This window comes from Crinia signifera, chromosome 8 (assembly GCF_055691185.1).
Source record: "Crinia signifera chromosome 8, ASM5569118v1, whole genome shotgun sequence".
NCBI classification, from domain to species: domain Eukaryota; kingdom Metazoa; phylum Chordata; class Amphibia; order Anura; family Myobatrachidae; genus Crinia; species Crinia signifera.
In genome coordinates, this window is record NC_139224.1 from 148,493,795 (window position 1) to 148,510,588 (window position 16,794).

At 47.5% G+C, this 16,794-nt stretch overlaps 1 protein-coding gene across 5 annotated transcripts in view; it reads right to left on the bottom strand.

Annotated features, from left to right (window-relative positions):
- The window catches only part of LOC146026580 (cytosolic carboxypeptidase 6-like), a 1,552,889-nt gene that overhangs the window by 469,796 nt on the left and 1,066,299 nt on the right, over positions 1-16,794 (bottom strand). For 3 of the 5 annotated variants that reach the window (XM_083157362.1, XM_083157365.1, XM_083157366.1), the window contains exons 2-3: positions 13,846-13,982; positions 4,363-4,747 (exon numbers count right to left, since the gene is read on the bottom strand). The exons of the other annotated variants lie outside the window; for them this stretch is intronic. In XM_083157362.1, coding sequence (XP_083013488.1) covers positions 4,363-4,747; positions 13,846-13,982 — 522 coding nt within the window. The remainder of the gene's footprint in view (positions 1-4,362; positions 4,748-13,845; positions 13,983-16,794) is intronic. 5 annotated transcript variants of the gene reach the window in all.

Here is a 16,794-nt window from a genome sequence, read left to right on the forward strand (position 1 = left end):
ACAGGCAAGGACCGCTAGGAAGAGGAAAAAGGCGGCAAAAATGCAGGTGCGTCGCTACCATTTTCGGACACAGTAGAAATGTCTCAGGCATCTTACTTTCAGAAGCCATGCTCTGCGGCTCCGGGGCTACACTGGTAATCAATGCTTGCCTGATGTGCATCCGAAGGCTACAGTACGTCTTGATGCGCAAGCAGTAGATCAGAGATGCCAATTGTGGGCATTTAGCACAGTATCCGGTCAACAATGTTACGGTCGACCCCGCTTAGTCGAACCCATCTAGTTAGACCCCTAAAGATAGTGGACCGCGTCTAGATCGACAGTAACAGAAGTTGTATAGCGTTAGACGGGAGCATGATCAACAGTCACGTTTTTTTGGTGCCGAATGTCGCCTTGGTTCCTACTTTGCTATCCAAGTGGACATACCGAGCTAGATTATAATAGTGTACCCGAAACATGGCGAGCGGTCACTGTGCACATATTGGCCCATATTCTGATTGAGTTGGACAGCTCTGTGTGCGGTCGGACGGCCGATGTTTGGTATCTGCACATGTGCGAACCCCTCGCACCTCCGAACACGGCGTGAGTTCCGTGCAGAAAATGATCTGTCGAAACCATCCGAGCAGGGGGTGGAGAGGGGCGTGAAGGGATGTTTGGGCTCATTATCATATGCGTACGCCCTGCATTTCATGGGCGTTCCCATGAAAACGCTGGGCGTACGTATGGTAATTCGGCCGTGACGCACGTGTGGGGGGTGGACATCTGACATAGCCGGATGCCAGCTGCCCGCCCATATCCCTGCTTTCACACGGAAACATGTCCGAGTGGTCTGGAGCATTCAGTGCTGCCTGAGCGATCGGTCCATCTTTCAATGGCCGGCGACCATCGGAGAATGGCGGAGGTTCCCACAGATGGGGACGGTGTTCGCATGAAACATCCACTCACGGTCCATTCGCTCGGCGTCTTACTGCATTCGGACGGTGTGAGCGATCCGTACGGTAGGCGGAGCTAATAACACTCGGTGCCCGTCCAAAATACGCATACATCCGATTCAACCAGAATAAGGGCCACAGTGTCCACGGGGACCCTTGTGACATTCGGCACCAAAAAGACGTGAAAATAACATAACGTGGTTGAACTAGACAGCTTCGATCCACTATACCATAACCATTAAGCACAGTCGCTGCATACTAATTTGCAGCTGTGAATATGTTTGCCTGCATCTTTGAATCAGGCCCTTAATCATATGTCTTCTACTTACTTCAAAATCTGTTAAATAAAAAAAAAATCTGTAGATATATCTCAAATAGGTGATAGTTGTATGTAATGGGAGGGACAGAGGTATACCAGAGCAGAGATGGCTTTCAATAAAACTTATATGGCCCCTGTCCAGCCATTGTATAGCCTCCCTAATGCTGTGATTGGTTCAGCCGAACGATCATTGCTCACCACACGCCCCAGTATTTCCCACTGATTGGCTGGAACTGTTGCAGAAGAAAAAATTGAGCACTGTGAACCAATCACAGAGCTAAAGACTGCTGTCTCCCCAGAACCATAGGACACAGTGACTTATAACCTACATATTGGTTACGTTATTAGCTGCATTAAAGCAATAATATCACCAATAATAGCTTACATCATCATTACTCAGGGTTTATTTAAACATTACTAGTATATAGAGAATAAAATAGAGATCTACTCTCACAGGCAATGACTAATCTTTCAGAAACGTGGCTCCATCGAGTTTCAGAAAGCCTTCTATACAACTGCTATAACATATCCCTTAGTCTTCAAAGGTATGGGGGGGGGGGGGGAGTTATGAATGATGTCTTTATGTGAAAAGAGTGCAAGTGACAGCCGTGCCAGTGTGCAGACGGGAATAAAACATATCATTGCAGCTGGAAATGAGGTAAGCAGCCCCCTTTGCTCTGTTGAGAAGAGGCACGCAATGTACTGAAGTCAGCAGGATTTCCAGGTTGTGCGGGGACACAGCCACTGACGCCGCGCACAGATTTGTTAGTAGCCGACAGGGTTTCAAATCAGTTTATAGATTACAGGTTTCACCTGGAGTTCTGTGCTCGAAATGAGAGTAATAAATTGTGGAAAGAGGGGGTACTAAAATGGTTTAAGGTTCTTATGATGTAGATAAATCAGAGCACATTTAAATGCCTTAACGTGATTAATGTGTGAGACCAGTGAGGGCATAACAAAAGACAAGCTACAGATTCGGGACAGATCCGCAGGAAATACTAACTCAAAGTGAGAAAGTTGTCCAGACAAACTTTATAGTGATAATACGCGGTACTGACGGCCGGATAGAGCTTTAGGTTATCTAACTATAATGTGAGCTGGAGCTCTGGTGCCTGCAATTGTGCTGCATCAATAACAGCAACCAGTTACTAATATACCTGTATATGCTGCACCTGTGTGCAGTACCTGTAGTGAGTACATGCAGTGACTATAAGCCGCGCCTGTAGCGGTGACTATATGCCGCACCTGTAGCGGTGACTATATGCCACGCCTGTAGCGGTGACTATAAGCCGCGCCTGTAGCAGTGACTATAAGCCGCGCCTGTAGCAGTGACTATAAGCCGCGCCTGTAGCGGTGACTGTAAGCCGCGCCTGTAGCGGTGACTGTAAGCCGCGCCTGTAGCGGTGACTGTAAGCCGCGCCTGTAGCGGTGACTGTAAGCCGCGCCTGTAGCGGTGACTGTAAGCCGCGCCTGTAGCGGTGACTGTAAGCCGCGCCTGTAGCGGTGACTTTAAGCCGCGCCTGTAGCGGTGACTATAAGCCGCGCCTGTAGCGGTGACTATAAGCCGCGCCTGTAGCGGTGACTATAAGCCGCGCCTGTAGCGGTGACTATAAGCCGCGCCTGTAGCGGTGACTATAAGCCGCGCCTGTAGCGGTGACTATAAGCCGCGCCTGTAGCGGTGACTATAAGCCGCGCCTGTAGCGGTGACTATAAGCCGCGCCTGTAGCGGTGACTATAAGCCGCGCCTGTAGCGGTGACTGTAAGCCGCGCCTGTAGCGGTGACTGTAAGCCGCGCCTGTAGCAGTGACTGTAAGCCGCGCCTGTAGCAGTGACTGTAAGCCGCGCCTGTAGCAGTGACTGTAAGCCGCGCCTGTAGCAGTGACTGTAAGCCGCGCCTGTAGCAGTGACTGTAAGCCGCGCCTGTAGCAGTGACGGTATGCCGCGCCTGTAGCTGTGACTGTAAGCCGCGCCTGTAGCGGTGACTGTAAGCCGCGCCTGTAGCGGTGACTGAAAGCCGCACCTGTAGCAGTGACTATAAGCCGCGCCTGTAGCAGTGACTAAAAGCCGCGCCTGTAGCAGTGACTGAAAGCCGCGCCTGTAGCAGTGACTGAAAGCCGCGCCTGTAGCGGTGACTGAAAGCCGCACCTGTAGCGGTGACTGAAAGCCGCGCCTGTAGCGGTGACTGAAAGCCGCGCCTGTAGCGGTGACTGAAAGCCGCGCCTGTAGCGGTGACTGAAAGCCGCGCCTGTAGCGGTGACTGAAAGCCGCGCCTGTAGCGGTGACTGAAAGCCGCGCCTGTAGCGGTGACTGAAAGCCACTCCTGTAGCAGTGACTATAAACCACGCCTGTAGCGGTGTCTATAAGATACACCTGTAGCGGTGACTATGGGCCTTATTCTAGTTCACTCTTAGAGGCAAATTCCTTCTCAAATGGACAAAACCATGTGCACTGCAGGTGGGGCAGATGTAACTTGTGCAGAGAGTTCTACATTTGGGTGGGGTTTTTCTTCAAAGTGAGATCTATATTGCAGTGTAAAAATAAAGCAGTCAGTATTTTCCCTGCACAGAAACAAAATAACTCACCCAAATCTAATTCTATCTGCACCTGTTACATCTTCCCCCCTGCAGTGCACATGCACATGGTTTTGTCCATCTGAGAAGGAATTTGCCTCTAAGAGTGAACTAGAATAAGGCCCTATAAGCCGCACCTGTAGTTGACAGAATTCTATGCTTCATGCACATGGTAATTCTTGCTGCACATGTTCCCTACCACTACACACTGATCATAAAGACCAGTCTAGCTTTATAATTAACCACTCACCTGTCTAAAATAGAACGGAGTTTCCAGCGGCCAAACTGCTTCATTTATAAGATATATGTAAACAGACCTATAGTGTCCATGAGTCTCTGAAACACTGCCATCAGCTGGCAGAGAGTAACACTACATCTATTTCTCACATATGCACAAACATAGAAGGTAGCAAACTAGCTTTCGAAGCTTTAGCTTTGAGTGGGCTTACTAGTCTATCCAGCTGCCTACAAAGCTCCACCAGGCTGGATAGTCACGGGCTGCCTAAGCCTGAGTAATATACAGGTGTACAGCTCAGTCACTTACCGCTGCCCAGTCTCAGCAGTAGCACATCTTGGAGCCGCCTGTTAAGGACCCGAAGTTCCTTCACTTCTGTGACTAAAGTCCCATAATCTTTCAGCTTCTTTGCCTGCTGCACAAGCTGCCTCCGAGTCCTTTCCAGCTCATGCTGGATGTGCCTCATTTCCACCTGTTGCTGCTGGTAACTCCTCAGTAACTCCTCATATAAAACTCTGGGAATCAGAGCACCGTCCAGTCTGTCCATGTTCCCGGCCACGTGGCAGGAATCCAGGAAGGTTTCCTCGCAGCTGGAGATGTGACTGGGCCCCACGCCATTCTGCTTCTCCAGGCGGGCCACAACCGCTTCAATGCTCTTGCGAGTTCCTTCCACTTGTTTCCTTCCATCTGGTCTCTAAATAAGTGGTGGAGAAAATAATGCAGAAATCATATCTGGCAGAGAAGACATGCACCCATGGGCAGCGAGAGAACAGCAGCAGTAATTCTATTAAGGCGCATTATCTGCCTTTCTCCTAGGACTGTTCCACCTGCTCTAGATACACAAGTACAGTATGGCGCCCGTCACAACAACTAATTATAGTTCCCAAGCTCCACCATTACAGTCCACGTTTTAAGTAAATCCATGCTTTAGCACAGGTGACTTACACCACGTTCACACTGCCAGTGTGAAGAACACAGGTTTTACCCGGCATTTATATGCCAGGAACTGCAGTGCCGGACCACCAGTTTTCACTGCTAGGCAAATTCCCGGGTGAAGCAGTTCTACCCAGTAATTTGCCTATTAACACAGTTTTTTTTTGCAGAGTGAACGGGTCAACCAGTTTCTTTTTACCCGTCTCCAACCCTGGTAAAAAGCAGGGTTGGAGACCCGGGAATTTCGACAAGGGTTGAACCATTCACACTGAAGAAAAAAACGTTGTTAAAAAGCAAATTACCGGGTAGAACTGCTTCACCCGGGAATTTGCCTAGCAGTGAGAACGGGGTATAAATTAGTACCTCAGTCAGTTTGATTTAACCGTCTGGGCTCAACCATGGAAATAGTTAAAACCTGGACTATAATGGCATTTTGGGATACTGGCTGATCGTATAGCCCAACTACTACCTGTAGATTGTAAGCTGGGCACTCTTACCTCCATCCAGAGGTTACCAAACCTAGCGCAATTTTGTTCCCAACAACCCAAGGTGAAACGCGTCTTACATAGAAATTCAGGGAAACAAAATCACATTAAATCACAGGTTCCCAGACTTGGTCCTCATGACCCCAAACAGTGCATGTTTTCCATGCCTCCTCACAGAAACACAAGTGAAAAAAATTACCTCCACCTGTGAATCTTTTATTGTGTCAGTGTGTAATGAGTGCACCTGCCAGGTGACCTGGAAACCATGAACTGCATGGGGTGCCGAGGATGATTAAGAACCACTGCATTAAGCAAATTATACTTACTTCCCTGCCCCTATTAGTATAAGTTATATATGGCGGACAGGGTGGTGCTTGTGTTTTTCCACATAGTTTATGATTGGAAGCCACCACACTGGTATTGCCTATTATTTATTGACCATAATTAATTTGATTTAGCCCCGGACCACCAGCCCATGGCACCCGTGAAAGCACCTCAGGGCACCTAGTTTGGGAAATACTGTTTTTTTTTTTTTTTTTTAAACCCAGTCTTTTAATACAGTGTTTGTATGTAACTGTATATCAGTGTCTGCTCACTTGGTTCTGCAGGGATAGTAACATTTGTGACCGCACCGAATAAGACTGCGGGAGTGGGGTAATCTACAGGGGTCACATCTGAGGATGCTAATTAATCTACTGCCTCTCTTCTCTCTGGTTCTAGGTGTAACAGACTACAGACCTGATTGCTCAGGTCCGAATTTGCCCCCCCCCCCCCCCCTCCAAATTGTGGGGCATTGCGCATGCGCAAACCTAGGGTGTTCGCAAGAGGGTGGGTGGACAAGTGCAGACACAAGGGTCTGACCAGTGTTTTATGGGCGTACCCTCAAAAAAAACAGTGGGTGCGCCCACAGAAAAGCTGGGCGTACGAAGGGGTGACATGACGCTAGCGCCCGCCCTGAATTCAGCCTGCTCCAGCCAGAATAAAACTCAGTCTATGCTATTGGGTGTGTAAGAGAACGCATCTGCTCGTATACTAGTGAGGGGATCTCGGCAGCAGGGGGCGCTGTTTTCTGGCTCACCAGGCAGCGAATATATGCTGTGTAGCAAGCAGGTCCGAATTAGGCCCTTTATGCTGTCAAAGAGCAAATCTACAGCAGACGTCCTAAAGGTGTCCCACATGATGAATGTATTTGTAGTGTAAGACACCAACTAAATAATCTCAGGCCACCGTCACTACTGCACCATCCTCAGTAAAGGGGACGAGCCACAAGGATTAGGCGCCATGAGTTGCATGCCGCTCATATGCGTGTATTTTGATAACGGAATGCTAATGTCTTCATAGGCATAAATCACACACGATTAGTTATTGGAATTACACCAACTCTATCTCCGTATAGGCCCATACACACTGAAAGCAACTCAAACTTGGTGTTTCGAGCAGCATTCAGCTCAAAGCCACCCAGTGTGTACGGCCCGGCGATGAGCGGTGCAGCGCGCTCGCCGGGAAAGCCGCTCATCTGCTGGCATTACTAGTAGATGAGCGGGTTTGTGGACCCCCCCCCCCCCCCTGACAGCGTTGGGCAGGGGGGAACGCTGCTCAGTGTGTATGCACTGAGCGGCTTTCGCCCCAGCGATGACAGCGATCATCAATGTCCATACACACTGGGCAAAATAGCCAAGTGTGTATGGACCTTAAAAGATCTGTCTGAAATAGGTGTCCGCTTGGCCTATGCAGGACTCAGAACAGAATGCAATCTGTCTCCAGCAACTCTCCTAAGATACAGTTCTCTTCCCTGTGACCACCTATACGGGCAACACCCAGAAGCTCCCATTTCACATACATACCCCCTACTGAGAATCTACATCAGATAAGATGTTGGCTACAGTGCCTGCTCAGTTTGCCAGGTGCAGCCACATACATACCAAGGTGCTACTCACATAACTTAACAATGTAGTCAATCTGCACCAGCTAAAGTCTGGTTGGTGGGGGGGAGGGGGGGAGATGTTGGCACATCCTTCACCAACATGTGTGAGCTACATGTAAAAGCAGAAAGTATTTACCCTGCATGCGGAAAAAAAAATATTGGCATGCCTTGAAGTGCAACATGGTTTGATACAATACTACTTGCTTGTTTTGCTTTTTCCCAACTGAAAACAAGTCTGATTGTAGATGTCCATATGAAAGCTGTAAACCATGGTAAGATCACACAGATTTGGGTAGCCATCAGGTCTAGGGGAGGGAATAGCGACCCTTGACGAAACAACCAAGCACCTCTGATAGTTGTTGCTCGCCTTTCGGTTATCAGACGAGTTTAATTAAAATGGTTTAGAAACCAAAATATAAGGCTTCCTCACTTAAGAATCAGAACGGATCTTGTGACCGAGCGCCTGCCCACCCTGACTGATCCGATCGTGTCACCACCAAGGTGCTGTCAGACAGGATTCTGATATTAGTATATCAGCTATATCTATAGAACAGGGTAGAGCACACAAAGCATCACTGCGATACCTGCAGTATTTGCAGCCATAGCACCCTGCACCTTTCAATACCCACGCAGTTCCTCTTTCCTGCCTGGGGTGTCGCTGTCTCCTTGGTGCTTCTAGTAAAGTCTGGTCTGTATTGAAAAACAGACCAGACTGTGCTAAAACACCACAGCAGACAGCGACACCCTAGGCGGGTAAGAGGAAGTGCATGGGTTTTGAAAGGTGCAGGGTTCTAGAATGAACAGTAATATTTGCAGCCATATTGGGTGCAGTCACAATGCACTGTATCAAGACTTCTGTCGGAGAGCGGGGGAGAAATCCAGGACACGCTCATTGCTAAACATTAGAATAGATTACATTGTAGGACCTAGAGAGTTGTCTCAGTAACAGCGTTCTCCTTCTTGGATAACACTTTGTCCATTTTATATGTGACAGCGTGAGAAAAGCAGCTGATCACACTTCCAAATCAGAGATATATATGGCTGACAGATACAATCAGTGTCACCGAGTGGAGCCATATTCCTGCAGGAATGAGCGCTACGAATGAATTCCACAGAATGAATTTACACAATCCAGCCCAAATAATAGCTTCTATAATCATTTTCTCTGCTTTCCCGTCGGCAGGCAATTCACCCGAGCCTGAAGTATTGTACTCATTAGCATCTCTCTGATAATTATGCATCGGAGCACCATATATAATGTGACACATTCACAGGAGAACTAGACATGACTACGTCCCAGCGACATGTACTCGGATTTGATAGAGACGAGCTCACGTCTGGTATAGGGAGAAATGTATACGATCCGACTGTAACATATAAACCGATAAACCGTACTGTGCGCCTGATTCAGACTTGTTCCCTAGACTGAGTGTAATCGCAGCCTAGCAAACAGGTAAGCGCCTAACACCTGCAGCTATTGATGTCACCTGGGCGCTGCGGCCGCTGGGCTCCAGGCTGCACAGGAGATCTTGCGGGTATGGGTCATTGGATAGACAGCAACTAGGTCGACACCACTAGGTCGACATGACTGAAGGTCATTATACAGGAAGGTCGACAGGGTCATTAGGTCGACAATCTTTGGGTCGACATTGGTTTTTATTTACTTTTTTTTCTCCCAAATATCGACACAATCGACATGGACACTGAAACGGAGCACCACGTCCCCTCGCATGGCTCACTGCGCATGCCTTGCTTCGGGCACAGTGCCTCACTACGCTTGGCACAATATTTTATTCTCTCACCATGCCCTAGTGGATGATAGGGCATGAAATACCGCCTGTCGGCACATGTCGGCTCAAAAAAAAAAGTGAAAAACCCCATGTCGACCTTTTGCCTGTCGACCTTACCCATGTCGACCTAATGCTTGTAGACCTAGTGACCGTATCCCGATCTTGCGAGACTTGGGAGATCTCACACTGGCCCAGTGCAGCCAGCAGGGAGAAGAGACACTGCCGAGCGCTGGCAGAAATAACCAAAGGGGAGGAGTTTCAGTGCTGCGGCTGGTAGATGAGATGTTAATACTTCTTGTTGCTAGTTCTTCCTGCTTTGGCTTGGTAAAGAGATAAAGCAAAACAGCTAAAGTGGCACGATAGGTCTACCCCTCCATGGTATTCCGGATGTGAACTCAGCATTCTTATAGAACCATTCTGACTCGTGGGAGTGTCAGGGGTGTGTATAAAAAAATCTGTGTGATTGGGCTGTCTGTGCGGGATGGTAACCCTGCTTCTGATAGATGTCTTGCACCTAGCATGGGGCTGGAGCATTTGCCAATACCAATGATGACAATGTTTTGGTGGCCGGCGTAAATCCACTGGGTGGAACGTGTTTTGACTTGCACTAATCCCCACATTGGTTGAATGGAATCGGGCATAAGCATAAGGTACTAAATCTGTCTTCCACTGTTTTCGGCATCTCCAGCCACTATGCTTACAACTTAGATACAACCCTTAGGTAACTGGAGCTCCATACTCAAAACCCTTCTTGGCTCAGTACCAGCAAAAGTGCCACTTGCTCTGCAGAGTGCCCTTGGAGGACATGTACCTTCTGACTTCCGTCCTCCTCACCGCAGCGAATTTGCTAAAGTGACCAATGGCCTGTTTGCAGCCAAGTCAAATGACCACTTCTTTCTCACACTAAACTTCTATGCTACTTTCAACAGTATTGATCTCGCCTCTTCATCACACTCTTCGATAACTTGGCACTCATAACATTGCCCTCATCTGATTAACCTCCTACCTCTAAAGTCATTCCTTCCGTGGCTCTAGTTCTGACTCTTGTGTCCCTATGGAGGGGAGTGCGTCATAGCTTGTTCTTAGGCCCTGCTGTTCTCCCTCTACATCTCCTGCCTAGATGAACTCAGATGATCTCGTCCCCAACAACGACCCACAGCTCCCTTCCAATTAAATACATTATGCTCATCCTCGTTTCCCATGGCTATTAGCATGGAATGAATCAATGACTTTGACCTAAGCATCACTACCTAAATCAATCCCTCCCGCAGAGCTGTCCCATCCTACCTGTAACATTATCAATGTATGTTTTCTTCTTAAAGCCCCATACGCTGATGTTGGCGGTGGCGGGACCCGGCAGGGGGGGGAACGGCATCGGCAAGTGCATACACACTTGCTGATGCCGCACACGACGGGGCCGACTGCGGGGGGAACAACGGTCATGCTGCAGCATGGTTGTCATTGGCGATGTCCTCCCTTGTCCGAACATGCTGAACGAGAGAGGGGGTGATTAATGACGCGCATTGTTAACGATGCACAGCGGACACACTGTACGATATTGTTCACAATATCGTTCAGAAAGCCCTTTCTAGTCTAGTGTGTATGGGCCTTTACTTCTATGAATCTCTATTCTTATCATGAGATACACCCAGCTCATCCTCTCTATACATCCTTATACATCTGCTGAGCTCTCATAGCCTCCAAGCCTTCCCCTGTGTTGCTCATCACCTCACGTTTCCACACTCTTCCCCAGTGATGTGATCAGGATCATAGCATTCGGGATCCTTACAGTTGGACCTCGATGGTACGTAATGGAGTCAGGGTTAGAGGTACCTTAAGGTGCCAATACACAACTACTTTTTGCAGCAGTGTATGGCACTCCAATCCCTCCTTGAGCCGCCCGGGAAGGTCCTTTGACATGTGATGTATCGCATGTGACCCACTCCCCTCTGCCGCTAGGTCAGACGTGCAAGGATAGACATATGTGAACACATCTACATACTGGAGAACCATACCTGTCCTAACCTCTTTACAACAGGACAAGCCAGAAACTGCATCCTTATTGGTGGAGATTTCGGAGTTATGATGGGAACCAGGAACCGATGCTTCACCCCATCGGTAACACCCAGGTCCAGTTCCAATATTGACTTTTGTTTCCAAATTCGTTTCCATTGCGAACCTCAGATCCTTTTCCTACCAGGCACATCCTTCACAGTGAAGACACCAAACCCCTCACTGGATGATGGGTCCAACAAGACAAGTCTGTGTCCATTTATACAGTAACTATAATCATGTACTGACCAGATGGATTACTAAAGCATATGACTATCAGCACCAATCTTGCAATGAATAGTTTTAAATGAGAAATCACTGATCACAAGTTCTATTTAAGTGACAGAACAAATAAATCATGATTCATTATGGCGTACTAGTTAGAGCAATATTTTATGTGCAAGTCATCAAGTTTCCGAGATTTTCTGCTTGAATACATCATTAACCTTCTCTCAGGCAGATGTACAGTGGTGTGAAATATGGGGTAATAAAGATTTTGGGTCTCAGTGCTGACACTTGATTAGTTCAGAACTTTCTTCTTGTCTGTTGCCCAATTAATGTTACCAAACAAAGAAGGCAGTTAACTGCTTTAGCGTCATGGACCAGTTTTAAGGCAAAGATCACTGGAAAATTGCATTCGAGCGATTGCTTTTCTTGTGTTGCCAGATTGCGTTTGTCAGCAGCACAGAGAAGTGTTTACAGAACGCAATCTGGCAACACAGAAAAAAAACAAAAACCAACAATCTGTCTATACATCACTGTAACTGCTTTATTAGCAACTAGGCCGTTGCGTTTAACATGCCACTATAATTATATACCGAGGACTATCTTCTATTAAAAAAAATGCAGTTTTAGTTTAGGTTCAGTTCCGTATGTTAAACATTATTGCAGAGTATAACATGCCTGGGGTCTTGCGTTCCACCTGATCTGGTGCTCCCCGTGATGCCTGTAGTGAGGAACGGGAGGATGCAACATTAATGTTTAACCCTTTGAGTGCCAAGTGAATTTGTCAGAATAGGTGTGAAAATTGCCAAGTAAACATTTGTATTCATCATAATGACCTGTAATGTTACCTTCTATGGGAAATATAATATTTTTTTTACACAACATTTTTTATATGAATTTATAGAACATATGTGAGAGACGCTGGATTCGTTAGCGGATATTTTGAACATCTCTCACAGAGGGTAAAATTTTACTATTTATGCCAAGAAGCATCTTATGGCTTAGTCTAGAAGGGGACCGTAGTGAGGCCATAACGGCTGCATGAGACCCCGAATGTCGACAAGAAAAAAAAGTCTGCAAAACACTGACATAATTAAAATATTGACATTTAGCATGTCAGCAGCAGAATGTCAATAGTGGATTTTTTTTTTTTACTTCGTTTTTGGGTTAAGTTTACATTTAAGGTTAGAACAAAACATGTAAAAAACTCTGGGGTAGATGTATGAAGCAGCGATAATGTAAGGGAAGTGATAAAGTGCCTCATACCTTTTTACCGGCCAATCAGCTCCTGACTGTTAAGTTTAAAAAGGGACAGTAAGGAGCTGATTGGCCGGTGACAAAGTGCCAGACACTTTATCACTTCTTCTCGCTTATTACTGCTTCATACATCTACCAATCTGTTTCATTATGGTAAATGTCATTTTAACCATGTCTCTTTTGTTGAATGCTGGCATATTGCTTGTCGACCTCATGTTCCTGCTATCATTCTGTCGACATTCAGAACCTGTCAACAAACTGGTGTTGACATTTCATACTTCACCCATTGGAACAGAGAAGAGCAGAAAAAGAAGTAACACAAGATTGCCAAAAGTGCTAATATCTTCCACCTATGAGCGTGTGAACACGTAGCCCCCTCACCTCAAGCAGAAGGTACCTCATGACCCGGTGATGTCACTAGTTTACAGTAAACAGACAGATTGTATACCTGTGTATGTTATAAAAGTACACAAATGGCTGTCGCCACTGAGTACAGGTGACCCGTACACATATGGGCCGATTCAGACCAGTTCGTTAGGGTCCGAATTTGGCCCCGTCCCTGATGCACAAACCCCTTGTTAGGCCATTCGGCAGAAGGTAGCAGCAGGGGAACACCCAGCGTTTTATGGGCCTCCCCATAAAAATGCTGGGCGTTCCCCTGCTGGCATGGCGATGCCTGCTTGGAGCGGGCTGCTGACATCACACGGTGTCTGCCCCGCCCCAAATTTGGAGGCGGGGCAGACAGCAGGCGCTAGAGAAGTCTGTCTAGGCTGAATTTTCTGGAGAAATCATTTGATGGTGAGCGGCCATCCTCCTTATGGCCGGGGTCGAGGGGAGGTGTTACCGTACACATCCCCGCTTACGTTAGAGAGGGGAATCGCGTAGCCGGAGGAAGGGGGGGGGGGGGGTGATGTGCCAGCTTTCCAATCACTCCCCTCTGAAGGCACTTTGCGGACATTGCAGAGAACTAAATACCACCTTATGAATGTTTCTAGCATGGAAGCCTACCCCCGTGTTTCTTGGTCACTTCCGGCCATTTTTCAGGAACTGTGCAGAGAAACTGAGGAGTTTGGCCGATATTGCACCACATTTTGTGAGTTCTGAGATGAAAAGTTAATGTCTATACCTTGCTGTGTCGACGCTCGCCGTCCTCCTCCTCTTCACACTCTTTAAACTCCCAAGACCCTTCCAAAGAGTTCAGACACAGCTTGGGGATTTTGATTTTTTTCTGCATTACGCAGTTTTCCAGATCCGTTTTGTTTTCTTTAAAAAAAAAAAAGGAAAGTACATTAAACAGATTAGACTTGGCTTCTCTTGAAGATCAAAATATGCTTTGTGCTGCACACATTAAAAAGATGCAGCTTCTAGAAGGTGAATATTTTCTGAGAATGTGCAGATACTATTTTATAGCACTACAATGGAAACGGAACAAAGGACGATTCGGCTCTAGCTGCATATCATTTCAGAATACTAGTCTTCCAAAAACTTACTTTTAGGCCGACTATTCTCTCTTACTTCCAACGAAAACTGTATCATTGCATCAGCTTTCAAGCGGTGAATGGCACGATACCATAAAGACATTGTATTCGAACTGATCGGGATTGGTCCATAGGACCAGAACTTGGCCAAGTTGTAAGTATTTAAATAATGTGACAGATGGGACTTACAAAGTACTAACTGGGGGAAACTATACGAAGTGAGAGATTGCCTAATATTGCATGACAAAGGCCCTTATTGAAATCGCTTTGCTCGGACGCGAATTCGGGCAGCGTACCGATGTTGTGCGTATACGAACCACTTCTGCGCATGTCTGTACACAGGGAATGTGCGAACTTGGCGAGAAGTCCGCTCGCTCCTGGCCTTCCGAGCACGGGGGGAGAGGGCGTTGCGGCCTGATCAGGGTCATTACCGTATGCACACACCCTGCGGATCATGGGCATGAAAACGCAGGGCGTGCATATGGAAGTGCGGTCGTGACGTGCGTGCAGGGGGCGGACAGCTGACTTAACCGGATGTCAGCTGCCCACCCATATCCCTGCTTTTCTTTGCTCATATGTACGAGTGGTCTAGACCAATGGTTCTCAACCTCGGTGCCCAAGGACCCCAACAGTGCATGTTTTCCAGGTCTCCACACAGAATCACAGGTGAACTAATTAGCTCCACCTGTGATCTTTTAAAATGTGCCAGTGAATAATGAGAGCACCTGCCAGGTGACCTGGAAAACATGCACTGTTGGGGGTCCTTGAGGACCAAGGTTGAGAACCACTGGTCTAGACCACTCGTGCATGGGCGAGCGCTCTCCACATCATTCGATGGTTGGCGACCACGCTAGACGGGGTTTGGTACATTCGCTTTGTGCAGCGATCAGCGATTATGCTTGGTATATGATGGTACATGTATTGTAGCTGCAATTGGGTCGGCAATACTGGACTTAACCGATAACAGTTCATTAGTGGTGAATGCAAACAAATGGGCCATGCAGGGTCTAATGAAAAACGTACTGTATTCTAGGCATTAAGGTATTTCTGCAATCTGGTCTGCCTACAAAGGCCATAGGACAGTGTTTTTTAACCACTGTGCCGTGGCACACTCCTGTGCCTTGAGCTGTTCTCAAGTGTGCCCCCAGATCTAGAGATGCCCAAACCAGTTTCCAGACACCATCAGTTCAACTGTTATTTACTGGTCTCTTCTTTTCATGTAAAGGACCAAAGTATTTTATTTTTGTTACCTGTGGGGACCACTGTGATTGTTTTTATATGAAGCCAATAGTTTTTTTTTTTTCCTGTGGGGGCCAATGTGTTTTGCCCTGTTGGTATCTCATGGTGTGGCTTGGCAATTTTAAAATCTTTAGTGTGCCGCAAGGTAAAAAGGTTGAAAATCACTGCCCTAGGGTAATAAGATATGGTATATTTTGTCAACATACAGAATAGACGGCATACCGTCGACATGTTCTGAATGCCAACATGTCAAATAGTGTCATTTACAATGTCGAAACATAATGTCGACATTGCCAGATACCATGTACTACTAATCCTATCCACAGGCTAACCCTAATCTAACCATAACCCTAAAACAAACATTCTGGTAATGCTGACGCCAGTGCCGACATTCAGTACAAGTTGAAATTCTGAATGTTGATAAATTGACTACATGCTGGAAAACCTATATGTACCTCTCAGCGTGGTATTTTAATTTTCTTCACTTTCATCTATTCTGTCCTTGTTGTGGGGGAAACTTTTGGTACTTGTGTAGTTTCACGGCGGCAGCTTACGCTACGTTTGAAGCTACGTTATCAGCGTAGCCCAACGGCTGCCTAGCGTAGTCAGCGTAGTGTCCCCGTGAGGCAGCTACTCACCGTACTGTTGCTGGGAACTGCATCTCTGTTCCTGGCGTCCCTGGCAAGCCTAGTGAGCGCCTCACGCACAGCGCCGCATGATAATGCGCGGCGCCAGCGGAGTGGCGCTCCATCTGTCTGAGATGCAGAAGCGTCTGATACGCTTCTGCTTCTGAGTAACTATTGCGGCAGGGTACAGCAACCCTGCCAACAGGGTTAGGGATTAGGTAGCGCGTGCGTCTCCTGCACAAAGAGGGGGTGCGGACGCAAGTGCGTCTCATACACAATAAAGGAGCCATTTGCCACTGCTCCATGTTACATACTGGAAAATGCCTCCATTTGAAACCCACACTATCCACGCCAGCCCAAAGCGTGGCGAGCACACCGAGCCCCGCGAGGGGGCGCCTTACGCGTCCTCCCGACCTTTTCATACCCCCACTATCCACGTCGGTGTGGAATTGATTTTATAAAGTGTGGCGAGCGCAGCGAGCCCCACGAGGGGACACGGAATACATGTAAAGTAATCCGCGTCCCCTTGCCGGGCTCACTGCGCTCGCCATGCTTCGGGCTGGCGTGGATAGTGGGGGTGTTTCAGGAACATATTCACACCTACCGTATCATCCGCAGCCATAACTGATACAATGTACTGCTGACTGACTACGCTGGCCGCGGGAACAGTACACTGGCTCTGACAGGGATGCTGGCTACGTTAAGCGGCCACGGGAACACTAAGCTACGCTG